The sequence below is a fragment of the Elephas maximus genome, chromosome X (genome assembly GCF_024166365.1).
Source record: "Elephas maximus indicus isolate mEleMax1 chromosome X, mEleMax1 primary haplotype, whole genome shotgun sequence".
NCBI lineage: Eukaryota > Metazoa > Chordata > Mammalia > Proboscidea > Elephantidae > Elephas > Elephas maximus.
The window spans coordinates 124,013,444-124,028,680 of record NC_064846.1 but is presented as its reverse complement, the minus strand read 5'-3'; the positions used below and the strand labels follow the sequence as shown (position 1 = coordinate 124,028,680).

Genomic DNA, 15,237 nt, shown 5'->3' with positions numbered 1-15,237 from the left:
CACATAAATAAAACAAAAGATAAGAATCACATGATTTTATCAATTGATGCAGAAAAGGCATCTGACAAAGCTCAACACGCATTCCTGATAAAAAACTCTCAGCAAAATAGGAATAGAAGGAAAATTCCTGAACATAATAAAGGGCATTTATACAAAGCCAACAGCCAACATCATCCTAAGTGGAGAGAGCCTGAAAGCATTCCCCTTGAGTTTGGGAACCAGACAAGGATGCCCTTTAGCACCGCGCTTATTCAACATTGTGTCGGAGGTCGTAGCCAGAGAGAGAAATTGGGCTCGATAAAGAAATAAAGGGCATCTGCATTGGCAAGGAAGAAGTAAAATTATCTCTACTTGCAGATGACATGATCTTATGCACAGAAAACCCTAAGGAATCCTCCAGAAAACTACTGAAACTAATAGAAGAGTTCAGCAGAGTATTGGGATACAAGATAAGCATACAAAAATCAGTTGGATTTCTCTACACCAACAAAAAGAACATCGAAGAGGAAATCACTAAATCAATACCATTTACAGTAGCCCCCAAGAAGATAAAATACTTAAGAATAAATCTTACCAGAGATGTAAAAGACTTGTATAAAGAAAACTACAGTACACTGCTGCAAGAAACCAAAAGAGATCTACATAAGTGGAAAAACATACCTTGCTCATGGATAGGAAGAATAACATTATAAAAATTTCTATTCTACCAAAAGCGATCTATACATTTAATGCAGTTCTGATCCAAATTCCAATGACATTTTTTAATGAAATGGAGAAACAAATCACCAACTTCATATGGAAGGGAAAGAGGCCCCGGAGAAGTAAAGCATTACTGAAAAAGAAGAACAAAGTGGGAGGTGTACCTGATTTTAGAACCTACGATAACGTCACAGTAGTCAGAACAGCCTGGTACTGGTATAACAACAGATACATAGACCAATGGAACAGAATTGAGAATCCAGACATAAATCCATCCACATATGAGCAGTTGATATTTGACAAAGGCTCCAAAACAGTTTAATGGGGAAAAGACAGTCTTTTTAACAAATGGTGCTGGCATAACTGGATATCCATCTGCAAAAAAATGAAACAAGACCCATATCTCACTCCATGCACAAAAATGAGCTCAAAATGGATCAAAGACCTAAATACAAAACCTAAAATGATAAAGATCATGGAAGAAAAAATAGGGACAACGTTAGGAGCCCTAATACATGGCATAAACAGTATACAAAACATTACTAACAATGCAGAAGGAAAACCAGATAACTAGGAGCTCGTAAAAATCAAACACCTATGCTCATCTAAAGACTTCACCAAAAGAGTAAAAAGATTACCTACAGACTGGGACAAAGTTCTTAGCTATGACATTTCTGATCAGCGTCTGATCTCTAAAATCTACATGATACTGCAAAAACTCAACTGCAAGAAGACAAATAACCCAATTAAAAAATGGGCAAAATATATGAACACACTTCACTAAAGGAGACATTTAGGTAGCTAGCAGATACATGAGGAAATGTTCATGATCATTAGCTATTAGAGAAATGCAAATCAAAACTACAACGAGATTCCACCTCACTCCAACAATGTTGGCATTAATCTGAAAAACACAAAACAATAAATGTTGGAAAGGCTGCGGAGATATTGGAACACTTATACACTGCTGGTGGGAATGTCAAATGGTACAACCACTTTGGAAATTGATTTGGCACTTCCTTAAAAAGCTAGAAATAGAACTACCATAAGATCCAACAATCCCACTCCTTGGAATATATCCTAGAGGAATAAGAGCCTTTACATGAACAGATATAGGCACACCCATGTTCATTGCAGTCCTGTTTACAATAGCAAAAAGATGGAAGCAACCAAGATGTCCATCAACGGATGAATGGATAAATAAGTTGTGGCATATTAACACAATGGAATACTATGCATTGATAAAGAGCAGTGATGAATCTGTGAAACAGATCATAACATGGAAGGCATTATGCTGAGTGAAATTAGTCAGTTGCAAAACAACAAATATTGTATAAGACCACTATTATAAGAACTTGGGAAATAGTTTAAACTGAGAAGAAAACATTCTTTTGTGGTTACTAGAGGGGGGATGGAGGCAGGGTAGGAGAGGGGTATTCATTAATTAGATAGCAGATAAGAACTATTTTAGGTGAAGGGAAAGACAGCACACAATACAGGGGAGGTCAGCACAACTGGACTAAACGAAAAGCAAAGAAGACTCCTGAATAAACCGAATGCTTCGAAGTCCAGCATAGCAGGGGCAGGGGTTTGGGGACCATGGTTTCAGGGGACATCTAAGTCCATTGGCATAATAAAATCTATTAAGAAAACACTCTGCATCCCACCTTGGAGAGAGGCTTCTGGGTCTTAAACGCTAGCAAGCGGCCATCTAAGATGCATCAATTGGTCTCAACCCACCTGGATCAAAGGAGAATGAAGAACACCAACGACACAAGGTAATTATGAGCCCAAGAGATAAAAGGGCCACATAAAGGAGAGACTACATCAGCCTGAGATCAGAAGAGCTAGATGGTGCCCAGCTACAACTGATGACTGCCCTGACAGGGAACACAACAAAGAACCCCTGAGGGAGCAGGAGAGCAGTGGGATGCAGATCTCAAATTCTCATAAAAAGACCAGACTTAATGGTCTGACCGAGACTAGAAAGACCCCGGTGGTCATGGACCCCAGACCTTCAGGACCGGACAGGAACCATTCCCAAAGCCAACTCTTCAGACAGGGATTGGACTGGACGATGTGTTTAGAGAGGGATGCTGGTGAGGAGTGAGCTTCTTGGATCAGGTGGACCCTTGAGGCTATGTTGGCATCTCTTCCCTGGAGGGGAGATGAGAGGGTAGAGGGGGTTAGAAGGTAGCGAAATGGATAGGATAAGACAGAGTGGAGGGAGGGAGCAGGCTCTCTCGTTAGAGGGAGAGCAATTGGGAGTATGTTTCAAGGTGTATATAAGCTCTTGTGTGAGAGACTGACTTGATTTGTAAACTTTCACTTAAAGTACAGTAAAAACTTTTAGAAAATCACTGTGCAATTGACAGACAAAGAAAAGACATACATGAGAATAAGGGACCTATTTGGTAAATGCTATAATATATATACAATTTTCCAGCAACAACCAAAAAATATGTGTGTGGTTACATATGTACTTATGCATGCATGTATGTTTATAGGTAGGTATATGTTTGTATCTACGTTAATAGGTGTACCTATCAAAAACCAAAAACCAAACCCATTGCCACTGAGTCGATTCCAACTCATAGCAACCCTACAGGACAGAGTAGAACTGTCCCATAGGGTTTCAAAGGAGCATCTGGTGGATCTCAACCACCGACTTTTTGGTTAGCAGCCGAGCTCTTAACCACTGTGCCACTAGGATTTCTGATGTACCTATAGGCATATGTATATACATGTATGTGTGTGCTGCATATATATTCAGATATATAATAAAAGACATAGGAGGCACAGTTATGCATACCTCTTAGACATAACCAAACATCTTGTGGGATTTGTTTACTGGGTTTGAAGGCTTAAGACCATAGGCTCATGGGACAACTTGGTCAACTGGCATATAAAGTTTATGTTCTACATCTTAGTTTGGTGAGTAGTGTCTTGGGTCCGAAAAGCTTGCAAGCAGTTATCTAACTATTGGAGAGGCGGGGCCAAAATGGTGGATTAGTTGTAAGCTTCTGGTGATCCCTCTTACAACAAAGACCTGAAAAAAAAAAGCAAAATGATTATATTTATGACAAGCTAGGAGCCCTGAATACCAAAGGAAAAGTTAGAAAATGGACTGAGTGGCGGGAGAGGGAGAGATGTTTCAGAAGTGGAGAGAAGTTGCCGGACCTGAATCTCCAGGAACCCTCAGGCACCACTCCTGGAGTGACCGTTGCAGGGCTGGCAGTAGCATTCCAGACACAGTCTCCTCAGGGAGAGACAGCCACACAGCCTACTCACACCTCCAGAACCAGAGAAGAAAGGCGCTCTCGGCAAAAGCTAAGTATTTGCATATACTTTACCATGCTCCCAGCCCCCAAGCCAGCTTCAGTGGCTATCGATTTCCCTGGGCCTGAGATAGGCCCTGCTGAACCCTCTGAGCCATTCTCTCAGCCTTGGAAAAAAAAAGAGAGGGAATAAATTCATAATTGGGAGAAAAGATTATTTGCCAGCTCCACTAAGCTGGAGAGCTCAGGACAGAAGTGGCTCCTGTCCAGGCATAAACGGTCCATGCACTTTGAATATCTTTCTCGCCTGGGTGGATCTGTGTGGGCCTATTTCAGGAGAATAGGCTCTTGTTGGCAGACTGCAACTGTTTCAGCTGTGTGGAGGAGAGGTGGGTGTCTGATGTTTGACATCACTTTGCCTATTAAACAGGGTCCGCACCTACCCACATCAAGGGCCTGAGGACTGGTGGCTCCACCCACGTCACCTAGCCACCCACAACAGGGGTCCAAGGATAAGTGGTGCCTCCCAGCCCTTACAACCAAAAGCATTGGGTGCCCATGGTCTGGCTGCAAAACCCACCCACCTGTGTGCTCTAGGGAACAGGGATGGGCTTTCCTCACAGACACTCGGGGGATGGTTGTCAGCCCCTGCCTTGTTCAGAGTGTAACACCGCTGCTGCAACCAGATACCTGTGCCTACACCAATCACCCCTGCCCCTCTAAGACTGTAGGACAGAGCTGGTACCACACACTTGATTACCAACTACCTGGACACCTGAGCTGAATCCATACAAGTGAATGGACTCCTAGGATCATATGCTTGATAACACCTCTAGCCATCTAGTGACAGGACGTTGGAGTTTCAAAGGTGAAAATAAGCAAGCTCACTCACGCAACCTATCTGGGCATACCAAAACAAAACAAAGCAAGAAGCTAGGATACAGGAAGCAAATGTAAAATAAACTAATACAAAAATTTATAGATGGCTTGGAGACAACAGTCAATATCAAATCACATAAAGAAGCAGACTATGATCGCTTCAACAAGCACTCAGAACAAAGAATCAAGGGATCTTCTGGATGAAGGTGCCTTCCTGGAACAACCAGATGCAGAATACAGAAGATTAATATACGGAGCTCTTAGAGACATCAGGAATGAAATTAGGCAAAACGCAGAACAAGTCAAGGAACACACAGATAAAGCAGTTGAAGAAACTAAAAAGGTTATCCAATAACATAATGAAAAATTTAAGAAGCTGCAAGAATCCATAGAAAGACAGCAATCAGAAATTCAGAAGATTAACAATAAAATTACAGAATTAGACAACTCAGTAGAAAGAGGAATAGAATTGAGAAAGTGGAAGGCAGAATTAGATTGAAGACAAAACCCTTGGCACCAATATATTTGAAGAAAAATCAGATAAAAGAATTAAAAAAAAATGAAAAAACCCTAAGAATCATGTGGATTCTATCAAGAGAAATAACCTACAAGTGACTGGAGTACCAGAACAGGGAGGGATAACAGAAAATACAGAGAGAGTTGTTGAATATTTGTTGGCAGAAAGCTTCCCTGACATCTTGAAAGATAAGATATCTATCCAAGATGCTCATTGAACTCCACATAAGGTAGATCTCAAAAGAAAGTCATCAAGACATATTATAATCAAACTTGCCAAAAGCAAAGATAAAGAGAGAACTTTAAGAGTAGTTAGGGATAAACGAAAAGTCACCTAAAAAAGGAGAGTCAATAAGACTAAGCTTGGACTACTCGGTAGAAACCATGCAGGCAAGAAGGCAATGAGATGACTTATATAAAGCATTGAAGGAAAAAACTGCCAACCATGAATCATATATCCAGCAAAACTCTCTCTCAAATATGAAGGGGAAATTAGGGTATTTCCAGATAAACAGAAATTTAGGGAATTTGTAAAAACCAAGCCAAAACTACAAGAAATACTAAAGGGAGTTCTCTGGTTAGAAAATCAGTGATATCAGGTATCAACCCAAGACTAGAACACTGGACAGAGCAACCAGATGTCAAACCAGGTAGGGAAATCACAAAAATAAATCAAGATAAAAAAAAAGTTCAAAACAGGAAAACAGTGATGTTATTATGTAAGAGAAGACAACACTAAAACAATAAAGAGGGACTAAGAATGTAGTCATAGATCTTTCATATGGAGAGGAAGACAAGGCAATACAAAGACTTAAAAGTTAGGTTTAAACTTAGAAAAAAACGGGTGAATATTAAAGTAACCAAAAGGAGACTAACAATCCCACCCATCAAAGTATAATACAAGAAAAAAATGAAGACTCAGCAGAAACAAAATCAACAAAACAAATAAAATGAAAAGACAATATATAGAGATAAACTACTCAGTACAAAAAATTAAGTGGGAAAAAGAAACTGTCAACAACACACACAAAAAAGACATCAGAATGACGGCACTAAACTCGTATCTATCCATAATTACACTGAATGGAAATAGACTAAAAGCACCAATTAAGAGACACAGAGTAGCAGAATGGATAAAAAAAACATGATCCATCTATACGCTGCCTACAAGAGACATACCTTAGACTTAGAGACACAAACAAACTAACGCTCAAAGGATAAAAAAATATGTATCAAGCAAACAACAATCAAAAAGGAGTATGAGTGGCAATATTAATTTCTGACAAAATAGACTTTAAAGTTAAATCCACCACAAAGGACAAGAAAGGAAATTATATAATGATTAAAGGGACAATATACCAGGAGGATATAACCATGTTAATATTTGTGCACCCAATGACAGGGCTTCAAGATAAATAAAACAAACCCTAACAGCATTGAAAAGTGAGATAGATAAAAAAAAAAAATAGCTCCACAATAATTGTGGGAGCCTTCAACATACCACTTTTGGTGAAGGACAGAACATCCAGAAAGAAGCTCCGTAAAGGCACAGAAGCAAAAAAGTTTCCTGAATAAACCGAGCGCTATGAAGGCCAACGTAGCAGGGGCGGGTTTTAGGGACCATGGTTTCCGGGGACATATAAGTCAACTGGCGTAATAAAATCTATTAAGAAAACATTCTGCATTCCACTTTGGAAAGTGGTGTCTGGGGTCTTAAACGGTAGCAAGCGGCCATCTAAGATGCATCAATTGGTCCTCAACCCACCTGGAGCAAAGGCGAATGAAGAACACCAAAGACACAAGGTAATTATGAGCCCAAGAGACAGAAAGGGCCACATAAACCAGGGAGTACATCAGCCTGAGACTAGAAGAACTAGATGGTGTCCAGCTACAACCGATGACTGCCCTGAGAGGCAACACAACAGAGAACCCCTGGGGGAGCAGGAGAGCAGTGGGATGCAGACCCCTAATTCTCGTAAAAAGACCAGACTTAATGGTCTGACTGAGACTAGAAGGACCCCGATGGTCATGGTCCCCAGATCGTCTGTTAGCCTGAGACAGGAATCACTCCCAAAGCCAACTCTTCAGACAGGGATTGGACTGGACTATGGGATAGAATATGATACCGGTGAGGAGCGAGCTTCTGGGATCAAGTAGACACATGAGAGTATGTGGGCTACTGTGAATAGTATTGACTTGGTGATTTCCTCTTCAATGTTCTTTTTGTTGATGTAGAGGAATCCAAGTGATTTTTGTATGTTTATCTTGTAACCTGAAACTCTGCTGAACTCTTCTGTTAGTTTCAGTAGTTTTCTGGAGGATTCCTTAGGGTTTTCTGTGTACAAGATCATGTCATCCGCAAAGAGAGATAATTTTACTTCTTCTTTGCCAATCCGGATGCCCTTTATTTCTTTGTCTAGCCTAATTGCTCTGGCTAGGACCTCTAGCACAATGTTGAACAAGAGCGGTGATAAAGGGCATCCTTGTCTGATTCCCGTTCTCAAGGGCAATGCTTTCAGGCTCTCTCCATTTCGAATGATGTTGGTTGTTGGCTTTGTATAAATGCCCTTTGTTATGTTGAGAAATTTTCCTTCAATTTCTATTTTGCTGAGAGTTTTTATCATCAATGGGTGTTGGACTTTGTCAAACACCTTTTCTGCATCAATTGATAAGATCATGTATGTGGTTTTTGTCTTTCATTTTATTTATATGGTGGATTACATTAATAGTTTTTCTAATATTGAACCAACCTTGCATAAAAGAAGAAAAATATATATATATATTTTTTTTCTTGCATACCTGGTATAAATCCCACTAGGTCGTGGTGGATTATTTTTTGATATGGTGTTGAATTCTATTGGCTGGATTTTGTTGAGGATTTTTGCATCTATGTTCATGAGGGATATAGGTGTATAATTTTCTTTTTTTGTGGTGTCTTTACCTGGTTTTGGTAGCAGGGATATGGTGGCTTCATAGAATGAGTTTGGTAGTATTCCATCATTTTCTATGCTTTGGAATACCTTTAGTAGTAGTGGTGTTAACTCTTCTCTGAAAGTTTGGTAGAACTCTGCAGTGAAGCCATCCAGACCAGGGCTTTTTTTTTGTTGGAAGTTTTTTGATTACCTTTTCAATCTCTTTTGTTATGGGTCTATTTAGTTGTTTTACTTCTGATTGTGTTAGTTTAGGTAGGTAGTGTTTTTCTAGGAATTCATCCATTTCTTCTAGGTTTGCAAATTTGTTAGAGTATAATTTTTCATAATAATCTGAAATGATTCTTTTAATTTCAGTTGGGTCTGTTGTGATATGGCCCATTTCATTTCTTATTCTGGTTATTTGTTTCCTTTCCTGTATTTCTTTAGTCAGTCTGGCCAATGGTTTATCAATTTTGTTAATTTTTTCAAAGAACCACCTTTTGGTTTTGTTAATTCTTTCAATTGTTTTTCTGTTCTCTAATTCATTTAGTTCAGCTCTAATTTTTATTATTTGTTTTCTCCTGGTGCCTGATGGATTCTTTTTTGCTCGCTTTCTATTTGTTCAAGCTGTAGGGACAGTTCTCTGATTTTGGCTCCTTCTTCTTTATGTATGTGTGCATTTATCGATTTAAATTGACCTCTGAGCACTGCTTTTGCTGTGTTCCAGAGGTTTTGATAGGAAGTGTTTTCATTCTCGTTGCATTCTATGAATTTCTTTATTCCCTCCTTTATGTCTTCTATAACCCAGTCTTTTTTGAGCAGGGTATTGTTCAGTTTCCAAGTATTTGATTTCTTTTCCCTGATTTTTCTCTTACTGATTTCTGCTTTTATGGCCTTGTGGTCTGAGAAGATGCTTTGTAATATTTCATTGTTTTGGATTCTGCAAAGGTTTGTTTTATGACCTAATATGTGATCTATTCTAGAGAACGTTCCATGTGCACTAGAAAAAAAAAAGTATACTTTGCAGCTGTTGGGTGGAGTGTTCTGTGTAAGTCTATGAGGTCAAGTTGGTTGATTGTAGCAATTAGATCTTCCGTGTCTTTATTGAGCTTCTTACTGGAAGTCCTGTCCTTCTCTGAAAGTGGTGTGTTGAAGTCTCCTACTGTAATTGTGGAGGTGTCTATCTCACTTTTCAACTCTGTTAAAGTTTGTTTTATATATCTTGCAGCCCTGTCATTGGGTGCATAAATACATGAGACTATGTGGGCATCTCCTGTCTGGAGGGGAGATGAGAGGGCAGAGGGGGTCAGAAGCTGGCCGAATGGACATGAGAAGAGGGAGTGCAGGGAAAGAGTATCCTGTCTCATCTGAGGGAGAGCAACTAGGAATATATAGCAAGCGTATGTAATTTTTTGTATGAGCGACTGACTTGATTTGTAAACTTCACTTAAAGCACAATAAAAATTAAAAAAAAAAAGTAAATACAATTATTGGTCTCCACTCATCTGGAGCAAAAGGGAATGATGGAAACCAAATACTAAGAGATGAAACTATAAAAGCAAACAATAGTTTGGCTTAACTAGTAAAAAATGTCTGCCTTGAGCATTATGCTCTTTTAAGAACCATCTATATGGGAGCAACGTGACAACAGCAGCTAGAAAGATTAGACAGAAACCTTAGAAGGCAGTAAGTTTATGTTAATGCGAAAGGAACAACTCAGAAAAGGCGGGTGAGAATGGTTGCACAACTTGAAGAATGTAATCAATGTCACTGAATTTTACATGTAGAAACGGTTGAACTGGGGTATGTTTTGCTGTGTATACTCTCAACAACAACAAAAAATTAAAAAAAAAAGAAACTAGTGTACAGGACTAATAGCCTGCACAAACCACAGCCTCATCTACCCTGAGACCAGAAGAACTAGATGGTGCCCAGATACCACTACCAACCATTCTGATCAGGGACACAACAGATGGACCCTGATAGAATGGGTAAAAATGTAGAACAAAACTCTAATTCTTATAAAGTCCAGACTTAGTGGACTGGTTGAGACTAGAACCCCTAAGACTATCACCCTGAGATACCCTTTAAACTTTGAACTGAAACTACTCCGGGAGGTCACCTTTCAGCTAAACAATAAATTGGCTCATAAAATAACATCACCCGTGAGTAATGTGCTCCTTAAAAAAATCTATATGAGACCAAATGGTCAACATTTACTCTAAAGCAAATTTGAGAAAGTAATGGGAGGCAGGGAAACTAGGTTAATGGAAACAGAACAACCAGACAGAAATAATGAAAATGCTGACACACTGTGGAGAATGTAACCAACATCACTGAACAATTCCTATAAACCAAAAAACCAAACCCAGTGCCGTCGAGTCGATTCTGACTCATAGCGACCCTAAAGGACAGAGTAGAACTGCCCCGTAGAGTTCCCAAGGAGCGGCTGGCGGATTTGAACTGCCAACCCTTTGGTTAGCAGCTGTAGCACTTAACGACTACACCACCAGAGTTTCCGAACAATTCCTATAGAAATTGTTAAACAGGAACCTAATTTGCTGTGTAAATTTTCACCGAAAACACAATAAAATATTATTTAAGAAATTAGGAATAGAACTTTTCAACACTTATGTTGCAGTTACAGTATGCCAGATGCTACCGTTCTAAGCACTTTACATTTATTAAATAATTTAATTCTCACACCAACTCTATGAGGCAGAAACTATTATTACCCACATTTTGCAGATAGATAAACTGAGGAAAAGAGCATTTAAGTAGTAATAAACTGTGGAGCTGGAATACAGAAATTTTGCTCTTAATCACACTCCACTATACTCTCAAAGAATGTGGAATATTAATAATGATATACAAATTGGGTTTCATTAGAACTAATGAGTCAATCTTCATTAGTAAATAAACTTAATTCTTAACACATTGTTAACTTATGTCAGTGACCGTAACTTGTAATACTGGTAAAAATTTGTAATATTAGTAGCAATGTTTATTTAATCAAGTTGGTAATGTTGGATCAATTTTGATATTTAATTTTAATTGAATTAATAAAACTGGTAATTATTATTTATATAAGCAAATGTAATTTTAACATTGGTAAAATATTATGAAATTTGATGGCATTTACTAGTAAGGTGATGTAATTTCTATTTGTAACTAAAATCTAATTCATAACTGTGGTACTCATAATTTATATTAGTAATCATTACCTTAACATTTGTAATTATTTATAATATCAGTTGGAATGTTCATCACGAGTAACTATAATGTAATTCAAAACATACCCAAAACCCATTGCTGTTGTGTCGATTATGACTCACGACAACCCTATGGGACAGACAGAACTGCCCCATAGGGTTTTCAAGGCTTAATCTCTATGGAAGCAGACTGCCACATCTTTCTCCCATGGAGCAGTTGGTGGGTTCAACCCACCAACCTTTTGGTTAGCAGACAAGTGCTTAACTACTGCACCACCAGGGCTGTTAGTAATCCTAATTTGTAACACTGGTAATAATTTGTTGTATCTATAACAATACTTTACAATGTTTTTACTAACAGTTTAATTTTTTAGTAATTATAACTTAATTCACAATATAGGTACTTATCATTTATATTGATAATCTTCATTTGTAACATTGGTAAAAATTTGCAATATTAATTGTCATATTTAATGTTAGTAATGACAATACAATTTCTTTTATTAAGTAGAATATAATTCAAAACAGTGCTTACCATTTATATTAGAGCATAATTTGTAATATTGATAATACTTTGTAGTAATACTTATAATCTTTATAATACTAGTAATGATTATCCAATTTCTATTAGGAATTCTAATTTAATTCCTAATAATATTTATAATTGACATCAGTACCCATGATTTGTAGTTTGGGCAGTCCTTGGATTATGAAGGAGCTCCATTCCTAAATCTGTCTTTAAGTTCCATTTGTACATAAGTTGGAACAGTTAGGTACAGTTCATATTTAATGTCAGTCAAATGTTTGTCTTAGTATATAGTACGTAGTGTACCTTTTATGCATAAAATCGATAAAGAAACACTTCCCAAAAACCCACCGCCATCGAGTCGATTCCGACTCATAGCGACCCTACAGGACAGAGTAGAACTGCCCCCTAGAGTTTCCAAGGAGCGCCTGGCGGATTCAAACATGCCGACCTCTTAGTTAAGAGCCGTAGCACTTAACCACTACGCCACCAGGGTTTCCAGATACACTAAAACATCTTTAACATAATAATATAGTAATAATAATAATGTTTTGATATGTGTTGCAAAGTAGTGCCCATTTGTTATTATAAACCACTGTATGTACCTCGAATATTTAACATAATAGGCTTTATGAGGGTTGGTTCATAACTACAGGTTGTATGTAAGTTGGATATTCATAACCTTGGGACAGCCGGTATTGGCGATAATTTATAATATTAGTGCTTATGTTTTATGATAATACCAAAAACCAAACCTGTTGCCATCAATTCAATTCCAACTCATTGTGACCCTATAGGACAGAATAGAACTGCCCCACAGGGTTTCCAAGGAGCGCCTGGTGGATTTTGAACTGCCGACCTTTTGGTTAGCAACCAAGGTCTTAACCACTGTGCCACCAGGGCTTTATTTTATGATAATAAAAAAAGAATAAATTTACTAACCAATAATTCAACTTCTATGTGTAAACATAATTTAATTTATAACATTGCTACTGATAATTTTTAATGGCAACTCTAATTTGAAATTGGCAAAAATTTCTATCAGGAGCAATATTTGATAATGTTAGCAACAATTACTAATTTCTATTTGATTGTTTAAATTAGTTCAGTTAATTTACATTTGAAATCAATTTTTAATACGGCGAGAATAGGTAGTAAGAGTAATAAGATCAGGTAAACATTGGTATCGGTGATTTCACACTTGTAACCATTAGTAAAATCATAGTATTGATAAACTCTATCACAAAGCAGTGTCACATCTCCACATGCACACACGGACTGTACTCTCTGATATCCTCCCATTGACAACACATCCATTGGTAATATCACTGTAGTAGTTATGACGTTTTTCCCTCCTGCCCACTCTATTTCCCCCGGACTCACCATTTCTTTATGATTGGGGTAGAAGGTCTGATCGATTAGTGGGAATTCCTCTGTCCCCAGTTTCTTGTGCAGTCGAACCATCTGGGCAAACTATGGGAGCCAGGAGAAATGAGTCAGCAAGTCCTTCACCTGGAGGGAGTCTCCACGCTGGGACTTCCAGTTTCTAAACTTCCTCAGCTCTCAAAAATCACAGTGATTTTAGGCTCCCACATGCATATAAGAGCTCTTCACTCTTCCAGTAGCACCCTCCCCATCACTTACCACCCAAGGCTTGTCACAGAAGTTGTAGACGGAATGTAAAGAGTTAACACTGGGAATTCCAGCATACTGCAGCCCAATGACCAAACTGCGGTAGTCTCCATTCCTTGCCATGCTGAAGGCATGCTGGCGGATCAGCACAAAGTCTGGCTTCAGAGACCTGGGGTGGCAGGGATAGAAGTGTTGAAGGTGCCCCCAGAAGTTCCCCACCACCCTTGGAACAAAAACCAAGTTTCTAAGTACCCACAGTTCCCAGAAATTGCAAAGTGATTTATTTGCACACATTTACAAGCTGTGCCCTCTGCCTCAAGTATCCTTTCTAACCTTTCCCCATCTGGTGATGCCCTTAAGCCTTTCCTTCCTGCTCCTTCCCTCACCAAGGGCAGCTTTGACAGCTCCCCCCTGGTCACAATCTCTCAGACCACCACCTGTCCTCAAAGTGTGCCGCTCAGAATAAATTTCAGCCTCAGGGCCTCTACAATGGCTGTTCCCTCTGCCTAGAACATTATCCCCCTAGATATCTGAATGGATCACTCCTTCACCTCCTTCAGATCTTTACTCTAATGTCTCCCACACTATTGGACCACCCTATCCAAATTGCAGACCCCATCACCACCCAACGATTCCTATGGCCCTTTACTGCTATATATTTTTTTCTTAGCACTTTTATACTACTTAATTTTTTTGTCTGTTTTGTCCATTGCTACATCCTCAGCACCTAGAACAGCTCCTTGCACACAGTAGGTGTTCAATAAACATTTGTTGAATGCAAAATGCTGAGAGCAACACCTGCCGTGCAAAAGATGTTCAACAAATGTTTAGTACATTAATAAATGAAAAAATTTGACTTGTGGTCTGCTTGGATTCTTGGCTTTTTTTTCTTCAGAAAAAAAAAGCTACCTCCCTACATTCTGTGTCTAAGTTCTTGCTCACAGATGGATGGGTGGGGAGCTTCTCTCAGCTTAAGGGGGTCCTTACACCTCTCCCATAATACCAAGCTACCCTTTTTATACTTACCGCACAACCTTCACCCCATTCCGAAGAACTTCCATGTCCACAGAGAATCCACCATTGGCATGAGCCACAAGGTTGAGATCAGAGAATTCAGCCTGGGAAGGGGAGAAAATCAGTGATTCCCCCACATCACACAAAAATGATCACCCAGTTTGCAGTCTGGACAGTTAACCCCCAGGTCCATCTGCCCCAACTAACCTGTTCTACTTTAATGTCAATTTCTCCATGAATCTTTTTTCCTTTGAAGTATTTCGCCCTGGAGAGGAAAAGCAGAGCACACCTGTCAAAACTCAAATACCAGCAAGGGTGGTCCCTTGATTCCCAACATTTGCCCCTCAATGCCCCTACGAAAACTGTAAATTGCTTTTAAATTGTTGAAATACTTTGAAAAATCAATAGCGCTTTGTAAACAATAAAGTCTGTTGTGATTCAGATGGAGGTGTGTAAATCTCAAGGGACATTGCAAACTAAAATATTTCCTTAAACCACAGAGAGTAGGCATTTCCCAAAATATGGTCTGCTAGTCACATTGCTATTGTAAATGTTGAAAAGCTTCACAA

The 15,237-nt window shown here is 38.8% G+C and overlaps 1 protein-coding gene across 2 annotated transcripts in view; it reads right to left on the bottom strand.

Annotated features, from left to right (window-relative positions):
- Positions 1 to 15,237, bottom strand: part of SYN1 (synapsin I) — a 67,176-nt gene that overhangs the window by 42,377 nt on the left and 9,562 nt on the right. For both annotated transcript variants that reach the window (XM_049871330.1, XM_049871331.1), the window contains exons 2-5: positions 14,876 to 14,933; positions 14,681 to 14,772; positions 13,667 to 13,823; positions 13,406 to 13,495 (exon numbers count right to left, since the gene is read on the bottom strand). In XM_049871330.1, coding sequence (XP_049727287.1) covers positions 13,406 to 13,495; positions 13,667 to 13,823; positions 14,681 to 14,772; positions 14,876 to 14,933 — 397 coding nt within the window. The remainder of the gene's footprint in view (positions 1 to 13,405; positions 13,496 to 13,666; positions 13,824 to 14,680; positions 14,773 to 14,875; positions 14,934 to 15,237) is intronic.